At 45.1% G+C, this 12,407-nt stretch overlaps 2 protein-coding genes across 27 annotated transcripts in view; one reads left to right on the forward strand and one right to left on the reverse strand.

Annotated features, from left to right (window-relative positions):
* The window catches only part of wnk1b (WNK lysine deficient protein kinase 1b), a 66,547-nt gene extending 61,436 nt beyond the window's left edge, over window positions 1–5,111 (forward strand). For 11 of the 23 annotated variants that reach the window (XM_049006698.1, XM_049006709.1, XM_049006697.1 and 8 more), the window contains one exon: window positions 205–5,111. In XM_049006698.1, coding sequence (XP_048862655.1) covers window positions 205–510 — 306 coding nt within the window. In that variant the 3' untranslated portion in view covers window positions 511–5,111. The remainder of the gene's footprint in view (window positions 1–204) is intronic. The other 12 variants (XR_007396730.1, XR_007396727.1, XR_007396732.1 and 9 more) reach the window with 12 other exon arrangements.
* Window positions 5,112–5,391: 280 nt separating this feature from the next.
* rad52 (RAD52 homolog, DNA repair protein) lies at window positions 5,392–9,998 on the reverse strand. 4 transcript variants are annotated; one of them, XM_049009780.1, is made up of 11 exons: window positions 9,889–9,998; window positions 8,606–8,707; window positions 8,441–8,534; window positions 8,058–8,125; window positions 7,568–7,686; window positions 7,216–7,291; window positions 6,853–7,082; window positions 6,591–6,775; window positions 6,274–6,369; window positions 5,627–5,854; window positions 5,392–5,546 (listed from the first exon to the last, which is right to left on the reverse strand). In XM_049009780.1, exons 2-11 carry the CDS (start codon window positions 8,624–8,626, stop codon window positions 5,482–5,484), a joined length of 1,182 nt encoding a protein of 393 aa, XP_048865737.1. In that variant the 5' UTR covers window positions 8,627–8,707; window positions 9,889–9,998; the 3' UTR covers window positions 5,392–5,481. The 4 variants fall into 4 exon arrangements, with proteins under 4 accessions (XP_048865737.1, XP_048865736.1, XP_048865734.1 ...); XM_049009779.1 differs by lacking the exon at window positions 9,889–9,998 and adding an exon at window positions 8,988–9,579 and having other exon boundaries at window positions 6,627–6,775; XM_049009777.1 differs by lacking the exon at window positions 9,889–9,998 and adding an exon at window positions 8,988–9,579.
* Window positions 9,999–12,407: the final 2,409 nt, after the last annotated feature.

A 12,407-nucleotide genomic window follows, 5' to 3' on the forward strand; every position in this document is an offset into this window, starting at 1 on the left:
TCGATATCACCGCCATGTCTGTGCAGTCCCGTCCAGGCCTTCTGTTCAGTTGTTGGTTCCTTTTGTACAGCTGAAGGGTCCTTAGGTGGTGAAATGTAGTGGCAGTGTGCATGCAGTGAATGTTCTAGCGGCGTAGCGCTGTGTCGATGTTCTCTGAATGGGCAGAACCAGACACTGACCTTTGACCTCTCTGCCTTTCCATAGGGGATTCCCCCAGTCAATATCGGACGCAAGTTTTCAGCCCCAAGCCAGCTGTGCCCCACCGTGGCCTCCACCTTGAGTGGACATACAGCACTATCCGGGTCCCGTAAGGGTTCCCTGTGCCCCATGCCAACTTACAGCTATCCCTCTGTGCAGTTTGGCGCACCCCAGTGGACAGGCCCTGCAGCACACTCGCAGACCCTGAGCCAGCTCCAGCCCGTGGCCCCAGGATCCCTGCAAAGCTTCCCCATCAACACGTTGCAGAATTCGGTCAGCAATTCTGGTGGGCCAAACCTGAGGACAACGTAGTGCCTAAGGGCACACCGGAGCAGGGCGGAGTCAGGCTGGACTGATCGACATTGGAAGGGGGGGGGCAGAATCGAGCAGTGCGGGACTGAGCTGGCATCAGTGGCTTCTGTTTAGTAATTTAATTTTTTTCTTTTCCTTCAGACAAGTGGAAATGGGTATAAGAAAGGAGGTATCAGGTGTGATGGGTGCAAGCAGACCACATTGCTATCTGAGGCTCTTTACTGCTTTTCTTTCATTTTTTTCTTTTTTGCAGGAGTATGCCAGACGCGTGTACGTCATCTTTCCAGAAACTTCTGTCCCTGATTGGTGCAACAGGAAGTGTGGTAGCACAAAAAAAAAAAAGCTCACAGACACAAGGGTGCAATTTTTAGGGGCCAAAGACTGTTGAAAAGCCCCTTAGCAGGAAGGGTGGGGAGGAGTTTGGAATGTTTATTTTCTCCCGAATGGCTGGAACAGTCGTGCAGATTGCAACCTGTTTTCAGCAGGCCGACGTGTCGCCCTCGGTAACCCTGTGATGTTCATTGGTTCCATTAGCAGGTAGCTGACAGAGGCCCCATGGGCAGGTTCATGTCCTCCATTGGCAGGCAGCTGACAGAGGCCCTGTGGGCAGGTTCATGCCCTCCATTGGCAGGCAGCTGACAGAGGCCCCATGGGCAGGTTCATGCCCTCCATTGGCAGGCAGCTGACAGAGGCCCCATGGGCAGGTTCATGTCCTCCATTAGCAGGTAGCTGACAAAAGCCCCGCAGGCAGGTTCATGCCCTCCATTAGCAGGTAGCTGACAAAAGCCCCGCAGGCAGGTTCATGTCCTCCATTGGCAGGTAGCTGACGGAGGCCCCGTGGGCAGGTTCATGCCCTCCATTGGCAGGCAGCTGACGGAGGCCCCGTGGGCAGGTTCATGTCCTCCATTGGTAGGTAGCTGACAGAGGCCCCGTGGGCAGGTTCATGCCCTCCATTGGCAGGTAGCTGACAGAGGCCCCATGGGCAGGTTCATGTCCTCCATTGGTAGGTAGCTGACAGAGGCCCCATGGGCAGGTTCACGCCCTCTAGTGGCCTCTGGTCAGTGTCAATGCATCTCAAGGAGACCTGGAGTCTTCTTCGCTGCTTGACCCTCCTGTTGCCATTTGATGCAATATTTAGGGTATTATCCATTTTTTAAAAAACATGTAAAAGTGGCCTTCATTTAAAGAAATCCATGTACAGTTTTTTTTTTTTTAAATAATGTATTTGTACCCTTGCCCCCCCAGCCTTGATTACTATTCCATCATTTTTGGAGAGGCCCCCTCCACCTGTGAGCTGAACCCCTTTCCCATTGTCTGCTGCACACGGGAGGGGAAGCCCACTGGGGATGATTGCTTTGATTCTCAGTTTCTATGGAGGGGTTCAAGTGCTTAGGGTCTCTGGGCGGGAGCAGGAAGGTGACTCCTCTCCCCTGGGGTTGTGTCTGACCAGCTGGAGTATGAAATCCTGGATTTGCTTAGGTGGGGGTAAAATAAATAAACAAACAAACAAACAGGATGATCGGTCCTGTAGAGCTGTGTTTCACAAACCAGTTCTAGAGGACACCCTGATCTTCTGCATTTTTTTGCTTGCGGTAGGGAGCTGGGAAGGAGCAAAAACGTGGACCGTGTGGGGGGGGGGGGGTCCCTGAGGATTGGCAGATTGGGAAACAATTGCTGTAGAGGCTCAGCCAATAATTTCCAAGTATGGTTATGAAACTAAGGGTTACTCCGTTAGCACATCTTTCCCATCTGGCTAAGTAAAAGTAAGGTAAACGGGAGGCCATCCCAAGGTCATCAGCCGCATGGCGTACAGAATCCTGGGGCCTCTGACCACCATGCTCACAAGGCTGTTTAAGCTTTAAACGTATGATCTTACTAATGGTATCAGCTTTTATAACCTCCACCGCGCCAGGGCCTCTCTCGATAGTTTGATTGAATTGTATATTAAAAAGTGTTCTGTATGGACCTCTATCTACCCATCAGTTTTTGATGTTGAAACACTGTGATTATTATTAAATGTTGTTGGGCAACATTAGTTAAAAACAAAAGGCAAAGTGGAAGTTGGAGGGTTATTATTAATAGACTAAAGTAAGGCTAGCTATTTCATTATATTGTACTTATTTGAGACACTTTAACCTTTTTTCCTTCGTACTTTCTTTATATTAGATAAATGTGAATGTAAAAAAAAAAATGGTTTCAATGTACTTGAATAACCTGTCTCTCCCTTCCCCCATCGCCCCAGTAAGCTTGCTGGAGTTTTACAGTGCCTTGCATTTGTTTATTTGCTTTGGATTGAACATGGAGCAGTGAGCCCTGACGCTATGTGCTTTCATCAAGTGCTTAAGCAACCCTATGGATCAAGCTTGGGGATAAGGTACACCACGGGGGTGCCATTCATGTTTGGTGCCTTTTTTTAAGTTATGTTTTTCTTGACTTGGGAGTTAATTGAACATTGAAATGCTGGAATGGATTGTATTGAATTGTGCTGAAGCTTGGTCCGCTGTATGTGCAGAGGGCTCTTGCCCTCTAGGCATAGTCTGTCACTGTATGTTTGGTGCGGTCGGCTAAAACATTCACAACTGTAATGTCTGTTGGGATTCTGACATCTCTTCTGTTAGCGTTGGACGTCGAGCTCTAAAGTCTAAAACTGGCAGTTCTGACAATGAAGATGCGGTTCATGAATGTAGCATTCCCATTTCTTAAATGCAGGTTTGTTTTGTTTTTTGTAAACTGGCAGTGATCATAACGATGCCGACCCCACCCCTCACAACAGCACAGAGAGCCTGGTGTTGAACAGAAAGGGATGCGAGTCCCATGAAGGTTACTGAGGAAGTGAGAAGCGGCTTATGTGAATGTGTGTAGATACAGTGGTGCATTGCATAGCACTAAAACATGACTTGGAGGCTGTTTGACCCACATGGAGACGTCTCCATCCACTCCCCTGGAGACTGCTTATACCCTTGAGGGTAGAGGATGGAGGTACAGAACTGTGGGGTCTCCTGTACAGTGCTGTGACGTCAGTAGAAAATGTACAGATTAGTTGTAGGATCAAAGGAGATGGATGTGGTAGGACCTTCAACACAAGGCTCGAGTGCAAAGTCTGTTCAATGTTCATTCCAGACCACAGGAGGCCCAGAGCTTACTCTGAGTGTGCTCTCAACTCCACCCCTATCTGCTCTCTCGTTACATTGAAACCACTATGAATTGTAGATCATCATCTCCTCTCACAAAGTAGTCTGTCAGTACTGCTAAACGCTTCCATCGTTTCATTTCTGTGAGTCGTGTAGTTAAAGCGTTTTGGACTTTAAATTGCTGCATCTTGTGTTATGGTTTTTCTGTCCCGGCAAGAGTAGGAGGTGGCCGTGGTGCCCGCTAGACGCTCTGCCCTTCTCCAGTCTCTGTACCATATCTCCCTCATGCATAGGCACACATGTGCCAGCAGGGAAGAGACTAATCCTATTTGAGAACTCCTGCCCAGACGTAAACCCTTTTTAAAGAGGCAGATAAGTTGTGGGCAGGAGGGTGGGCAGCCTTTATAAAAGCGACAACCTCCTGTTGGAGGCTCCCAGGCCTGGCTCAGTGTGCTGCCTTCCTGTCGTGTCTCCTAATTGCAGAGCAAAAGGTTCAGTCCAGTAACATCTGCACAGAAATCGAAAGAGCACAGTGACCATGCGTTTTGTGGTTTTAACACTTGTCACCTTAACTACTGATAGCTTACAAGGACTGCTAAATGTAAAGCCTGTTCTTACTCCTTAGTCGTCCCAGTAACTTGTCAGGTACAGGAAAGTTTTTTTCACTTGAATCTTTATATAAACACAGATGCTCAGCAGTTGTCTTTGGATAGCAGTTGGTGTTCTGGATATTTATATAAATAGCTTTTTTTCCCTCTCTAAAATATTTCATTGCCCATTTGAAAGATGGTTTTCTTCAGAATGAAATCTATTCAGTATTACGGTTTGAAGCTGTGAAGAGGAAAGCATTTTTAAATACTTTTTCCTCCTAAAAAAACACATTTAATGCTACCAATGCAGTGCCATTGCCCTGACAAAATGACTTAATTGAAATCTCTTGTTTACTACTTGATGACAGCGGCTACAGTGCATCATATGCAATGTTTGTTGGTGGTACAGTGGTAAAACACCACTTTTTTTGTTACTTACAGAGGAGGCAACTTGCTGAATTAGTGTATATTATTGTCTGAATGCAGATACATGTTTTTATTCCAATTGCCTTTCTGTGAGGAATGCTCAGCAAAGTGCCGATATGTAGGGATCCTATTCAGTACAGTAACACAAACACCAGGTTTCAATCAAAAATGGGTTCATTCATCTTAAACTGCATGTGCTTGTTCCTCACTGGTTATAGTCTCACCTGGATCTTAAATAAATGCACACTTTTTTGCCATTTGCCCTCCTGTGGAAAAGAAAATACAGAACAATACTGTTACTTAGTGCTACTGACCTGTCATTAAGTTATTTTGTTTTGTACTACTATATGAGTTGTTACTCTGTCTCTAGATCCTCTAGTGACTAAGTAAATGGTTTCCATATGCTATTTAACATTGTACAAAATCTTCAATAAAATTTTCAAAAGTACCAAAATCCTACAGAATCGTTGGCTTTTTTTTGTTTGCACTAAGTACAGTGTTCAAGTTTCATATAACACATGCCTAATGCTCCAAAAAGATTTGTTACTTTTGTAAATTCAATAAATGAATGAAAATGAGATTTAAGCCTGTTCTAAAATGTCCCTTCAATGCTGGGTAACTACTGCTTTTAAATAATTAACCCATAACATTCCAGCTACCAGAAGACTGCAGGTTGGATGAACGTGGAACTATTCTTTGTTTTGGTTCCTTTTCACAAAAAGCACAGACCACAGTATGAAATAGTGATTTATTTAAAGCAAAACAAAGATAAAGCCATTAAAATAAATATGCTCTGGGTGCATCTCGCCAAAGCAAACCCCACACTAGGTGTCCAGTTTTCGTTTCTTTAAGACATGTCCTTGTCTATAGGGACTTTGTGCCCCCCCTGCTGGGGAAAAGGGGGAACTGTTACTTAATGATGACTCCTTGGGATTTGTTGCATCATAAATTCTGGGGCAGGTTGCTCACCTGAATGGGCACTGTGGTGTTGCTGGGGAGGTCTGTACTGGTGGTGGGCAGCTTGATCCTGGGGTCTTGCAGGAGGCCGGAGAGAGCCTATTCTCTGGGGGGTCTTGCTGCGTGTCAGCATCTGGTGGCCTCCACTAGGGGTGGAGGGTTGGGGGTATTTCTCTCCTGCTTTGGGCTCCTCTAGAAGGTCCATACCTTCCAGGGTAAAGTTCCAAAGCTCTGGGTCATCTGGAGCACAGAAACCACAATCTGGATTTAAAGGGTGGGATACAATCGTATCTAGTCTGGTGACATTTAGGGGCACAAAAGATTTCACTGTTTAGACTTAAAATAGGTTATAAGAAATAGCGATCAGTTGCAATTTGGTATGTTTACATTATCCTACTGTCCACCCTACAGGAAACTAAAAGCAGACACCAGTTTTGCAGCGTGTGAAGAAACCTTATCTGTGCAACTGATGTAAATCCGGTGAACACAGTAAATTAAATAGGATTTTTCATTGAGCTGCAGTAACTGATTCCAATCGATTAAAAAATGCCTGGATCAGCCTCGATTCCTATCCTTGACATCGGCTTGGAATGTCACTGAAATAAAACCATCTCTGGCATTACTGTCATGAATGCGGGCAAGCAACGGTCTTATGCTACCAGCTAGATGCTCCTCCTCTGCACGGGTGCCACGGGGTGCTGCGGTCGTACTGTGGCTGACACAGGCATCGCCGGAACCGGAGGAGTTTGTTCTACCTGTGAGACGGAGCACAGTTGGACTAACTCGAGGCAGACACACATCCTGGATGCATCACTCCTACGCCATCTAAGTTCCAGCCCTACAGATGGTGGGTTATTTGCACTCTCCAAATAGCCACTGAATTATTCATGTGTCTGTTAGAAATTTAATGGAAGTTTACAGGCTGTTTATGGAAAATCTATTTTAGGTGACGTTCTGTTGACTTATCTGAGTTGACCTTGGATGAAGCGTGACGTTTCCTCCCTGGACACACCTAATTCCCCTTTGGTGGGATGCTGGCCCTCGTGTCTCCTCTGGGCTTCCATCTCCTGACGAAACTTCTGCTGCAACTGCTGCTGCCTCAGCTTCCTCAGGTGCTTGGGGTCCGAGGAGCCGGGCATGTCCGAAATGTCAGTGGCTGACCTGCACACCAGAGAAACGAAGGTGAGATCGAGGGCTGAATGAGCCGGACCTGCGACTGTAAGGCTGCTCGCTCTTACCTGGATAAGTTGTCAGGTATGTTTTCAATCTCCTGCTGGTTTGTGCTGTTGCACAGTGAGGTTCTAGCGCTGACCGAACCCCGAATTGTGGAGGCTGCTGTACACTCTGTGGCGGCCTGCCCCAATGCACCATGCATGTCCTCCAGAGCCAGACTGCAGTACCTCGCCTTCTCCACCAGGGGCTCACCATCCACACGTTTTGTCTGAGCCGGGTCCAGTGGGGCTGGAGGCTACAACCATTATAATGCCAGCAGTTTGACTCCAATGCCCATCACCACCAAAAAAAAAAAAGTCTGCCAATAACACTTAACTCAAAAACAAACTACTTCATAAGTCACATCCAGGGCATTAGGCGGCGCTGACCTGTTTTGGGATTTTGTTGATTGCTATAAGGTACTCCTTGTTCAAGATACAGTTTCCCAGTGCGTTGCCAAAGCACCTTAGAAGGAAGCAGGGCAACAGAGTCAACCTTGTGAAGGGAAAAATAAATTCCTAGAAGACATGCTAAGATGGTGCGAGGAATAATGTAGGACAGTGTCAGGTTTGTAAATAGGCTACAATTTTAAGGCACAGGTCATAGGGTGACATGGATGTCCAAACCAACTGACTGCCAAATATTCCTGGGGAAAAGGCCTCATTAGATCAAAGATTAGTGATTTAGGTTCTCTGTTTCTAACATGGTTGTGGCCCCTTGTCTGAGTACAGGATTATATACTTGAGGGCTCTTTTCAGTCCATCTGTCACGGCCTCCTTCCGCGCCTTTTCCAGTGACATGGCTTTAGACTTCAGTCCCTCACTGACGCCGTAACCCACGTCCTCATGGTACGAGCCGTCCTGCAGGGCAGGTACACAGCTGTTAATTACACCGGCCTCTTCCCTGTCCGCTGAAAATGAAGATGTCGGATTTTTAAATGTGACCGACTGCTATGAAACACAATGGTTCCAGTCTCATTCTAACTGGTTTGTGCGTTAACTGACATCTCAACAGAAAACTGAGCAGGAAGAATATTCTAAGTAATTCGTAATTCCTTCCTCCTTCCTGGTTTTGTGTTTTCGTAAAGCTTGAATTAATTCACTGCACACAGTATAAGCTGCATAAGCAGTTTTAAAATATCACTTTTTTTTTCTTCACGTTTCCTGAACAGCCTGACCACCAGTATTGTGAGAACTTCCGTCCACTTAAAACAGCAGATTGTTGCTCTTACCTTCAGCTGAACCTTCACAAATGCACTTACTCCAACATAGAATTTTCCATTGATGAGGTCCACAAAATCTTTTAAATCGTATGCATGGGTAGAAAAAATAAACTTGTATCAGGCACATACTTGCAGTCAAATCCTGTGCTCCCCTCTGATTACTATGTGGAGAGAATTCTTTGGTGCGTGTGCCTATTCCTTTAAGTACAAAAAGAACCCTAACAAAATCCAAAATGTTTCACACACCATAAACCTGACAGATTAATTCAGCAAAAAATTCATGTACTGATTGTGATACATCAGATTCTGTTCCACATATGGAACATAAGCGTCAACATTGAGCTGAAGTGTCACTTCCCAGGGTCCCCAACGAAGCAGCTGCCCCTGCTCACCCACGGTCTGCTGGGAGATCGAATGGGACCAGCCATTGTACCCAAACATCTCATTAGCTAGGCTGATCACGCGGTGTCCCTCAATGTAGCACACCTGCAATACAGACACAACATTAACTCCCGAAAGAACTGTAAATGTAGGATAATGAGTAGCGGCGGGGCTACCTTCTGCCCCCCTCCTGCCATTCTAGTGCTGATGTATTCAGGGCCGAGCGTCTGCCGCAGCGCATTCTGAACGGCCTGATACTCCTCTGCGCTGTACTGGTACTGGAAAATGAAACGTCACTTTACACGTCCGATATGTCGTCAGGATCAAACCTAGTTTTGCCACTAAAAAGGTAAATCCATGTTGCATACGTAGTACAAACGTTTCATTGTTTAATATTCTTAAACGGTTTTTGATGTCCCCTATAAGAATTACTGACGATGCATGTGACATGTCACTGGTTAAGTCTGTCAGACAGAATAAAAATGTTGCATTAAAAACAGCAGACGGCAGAGTGGTTAAAATCTGAATTAGTCTTTGCAACCAGCCGCAGCCACAGACCTGTCCGAAGCGCAACTTCGGAGCGAGAGCGTCCTCGGGTCCGCGCAGGGTGGTGGTGTCATTCTGCATATTCGCTTTCCACTTCAACACAACAATCCTCAGCACGAAATCTCCGTGTCAGCGCCAAACTTCCCCAAAAGAGCCACGTCGTTTACCTTTTTTTGTTAAAATGCGGATGCTTTGGAAGTTAAACCGCTAAGCCGTTCATCGCTGGCCGACACACCACGACACATTGCAGCTGGTGTCAAGTTATTTATTGCAACACGGACAACAGACAAGATGCAAATCGTTAAGTTATGCGGTCATTAGATTTTTTTTATCTATAACGGAGCACCGATTGCGTGTACATAAAAAATAATTAGTTTACAGAAAGTCAGTTGCTTCTAAACTGCTTCTAAATCCGCGCCCGTAACAATAGTAAGTGCATGATGGGAATGAGGTCGTGAGTTTGACGAACAGCGAGGGCCGCCATTTTGGATGTGGCGTATGCAACGTTATAATGTGCACGAGTAGCGACAAACCATGTACAGCCTGCTTATCCATCATCATCGACTATTCGGAAATATTCAAATATTTAAACAGTGTAGCGTACGAACCAGTTTAAAAGCAGAACAAGTTCATTTACACTTCAACCACACGATGGTAGTAAGCTTATTTTGTTGCGCCACAGCCTGGTTTCCTTCGCATGATATGATTTCATTAGCTGCATTAAGACCATGCATTATTTTTTGGACTGAATAATACAAACAGTGCTCTCCTTTTTAATGGAAGTAACGATATTAAGTTTAATAACATTAATGAGATGCTGCTTAACTGATGTTTGGAAAGCAATACCGAGTTTATAAGGTGCTGGCGCTGATCTCTACCAGTTAATACGCGTAAAAGAGCCTTACTTGGATACCTTGTACACTGTACTCTGCACGTCAGCTTCACCATGTCAATAATATATTGCACAAAAGGTGGCCGATTTGGATTTCTGCCTTTTGAAAGAGTCGCTGTACCTGACAGTAGATGATTACGGCTAAAACGGACATAACCGACCATGGCGGAGTCGCACGTGCGCGGCCTTCAGCCGACTTAAATGGGTTACCATGTGGAAATAATGAAGATGATGGGACCTGAAAAGGAAACAGAAGGAAATAAAATTACACCGGGACCAACATTTCACAGTGAGGGTGTTTTCCTGGATAAAGGAAGCTTGTGTGTTTTGGACAGCCCTCCACAGGGAGTGTAAATAAGGGGTCAAATCCTAGATTAAAGTCATGAAGCAGGCAGCAGCGGTGGCTGCTCGTCCAGACACGTAGATTGTGGGTAACATATAAATAGATCGAGCAAGGAGTCCCAAGTGAGGAAGTGTCTCTGTCAGGGCAGGAGCTGGGTTGCTTTGCAGGTAAATCCTTCTTGGCAGAGTCATTTCCTAGATTTTTTTTATTTAATTTTTTTAAACTGTATGTAGATCCATGTGATTCTTATATTTTGACATTTCTGCATGCTGTGTTGACTGGTACAAGAGAAATTGTGGTGAAATTAAAACCAGGCAGAAAGAGTTCACATACCAGGGCTCTTTAAATCTGGCCCTTGATTCCAAATCCATGCTTCGTTTTCAGTTCTCCCAGAGGAGGTAAGGAGCATGCACTGATACAGTGCATAGCCACACCCATCACATGACAAACCACCTCAGGGGTGAGAACCTGAGTGCAGCTTGTGGCAGGTGATACCTCAGCACCACACTAGTACAAATGGACCAGTGTGAGCTTCTTATAGGGCGGGATGCAGATTAATATCATACCCAACACAAAGCAATTGCAGGTTAAGGGCCTTGCTCAAGGGTCCAATGGAGTAAAATTACTCTAGGCATTCATGGGATTTGAACCAGCAACGTTCCAGTTATAAGCACAGCTCCCTAGTCTCAGAGCCACCACTCCACCTATGTAATTGGTTTAACAATTACTGATTCTAATTAGCCAGAGCCTTCACACCTGGGTCACAGGTAAATGAAGGCTGGAAAATCAGCCGGGCGCTGCCTTTAGGACTGTGATTTGAATAGCCTGGGCATATACAGTATTCTTTACAAGCCCCACTTGTGCACATCCTGCACTGGGAGCCCCCTGCATGTATAAGCTGAGGTACAGCCAAAGAATATGCCCTCCGCACCCTCGCTGGCACCCTCTACAGGTGGATGAGTCACATGACAAGTGGGGATGGGCTGGTTACCGTAACTTGCTGTTTCTACCGGTCAGAGTTTGAAGTCAGAGCAGGAAGCAGTGTGCCACAGTATCGGGCTGTCAGCTGAGCAGAAGCTAGCCGTGCCTCCAGGGAGCGTAGGAGTGTGTTTCTTTTTTAATGTAGTTAATGTAGCTATATGTGATGCATACAGTGACATTCTTTAAGGATTTCAAAGTAAACAGAGCAGCACTGTTCCTGAGTTAGGCAGTCCAGTGAGCCACCACCTCCATATATATAACCCCCTAAGTACTTTATGAAGTTTTGCCTCAACTAAACATAGTCAGTGAAAATTAAGTTTGCCTCGCTGAACTGTTGATTTTTATCTCATTATAATTTAATATATTATAGATATCACTATATGTGTAAATTTAATTATAGCTTGAAGATAGATATAGGTATTGTTTATATTCAGTGTAATGATCTCAATAGTGATTTCTATGGTTGTGATAAAGGTTTCCCACAAATCTACCAACTTGAGAGGTATAAAAATATTTTGACTTGCTTCCTGTTGGTATATGCGTGTTTTTTAATATCCATTTCCTGGTGTGTAAAGGTCAGAACCTTTAAGATAAGTGAGACAGCTGTAGTATTATCACAATGAGCCTTTTTGGCTCATCTTTTGGTTTCGATTTTAAACACAACAAAAATAAAGACGGAATCCGTCCAGTAAAAGACAAAAGGGTTCTACCCAGCCAGGCATCACAATTTGCTGATTTCAGTATCTTAAATACCTCACATTGTCTCTGATATAATCTTTTTTTTATTACAAAAATCAAGCAGCCTTTATCCGCTGACTGGGGTATTGGTTATTCTACAGTAGGTGAGTGTACAACAGTAACTATCACACTTTGTCGTACTGAATCAAAGCAAGCCTCAAAGTACAGTGTTCACCTTAAGCTGAACAAATGAGCTAAAGACCTGAGCCAAGAACCAAATTCAGGCTGGCGAGGGGGGTGGGGTCCTTCTCTGGATGGAAAGCCAGTTCAGTAATGATGATGTGTTCTGTAAGGACCGCCTGTTACGAACCGTGTAGCTGAGCAGACTGGCATGTGCAGTCTGCTGAAGGCAGGTTTTGGAGCTGAATGGTAGATCATGTGACGGCAGTTGGAAATAGAAGGAACGGTCATTATTTATTTTAGTCCTGAGAAGCCCAAGTCCAGGCTTGATTTTTAACCATGAATTTCGCCCGCAAAG

This window comes from Brienomyrus brachyistius, chromosome 3, assembly GCF_023856365.1.
Source record: "Brienomyrus brachyistius isolate T26 chromosome 3, BBRACH_0.4, whole genome shotgun sequence".
Taxonomy (NCBI): Eukaryota; Metazoa; Chordata; class Actinopteri; order Osteoglossiformes; family Mormyridae; genus Brienomyrus; species Brienomyrus brachyistius.

What these genes read in the sequence shown, in the direction of transcription:
- rad52 (XM_049009777.1), bottom strand. Translation starts at nt 9,056, where the DNA reads ATGCAGAATGACACCACCACCCTGCGCGGACCCGAGGACGCTCTCGCT. An exon ending in GATCTCCCAGCAGACCGTGG is followed by an intron (nt 8,126 to 8,440) that starts GTGAGCAGGGGC and finishes ACGATTTAAAAG; the next exon opens with ATTTTGTGGACCTCATCAAT. An exon ending in TTGTGAAGGTTCAGCTGAAG is followed by an intron (nt 7,687 to 8,057) that starts GTAAGAGCAACA and finishes CCTGCCCTGCAG; the next exon opens with GACGGCTCGTACCATGAGGA.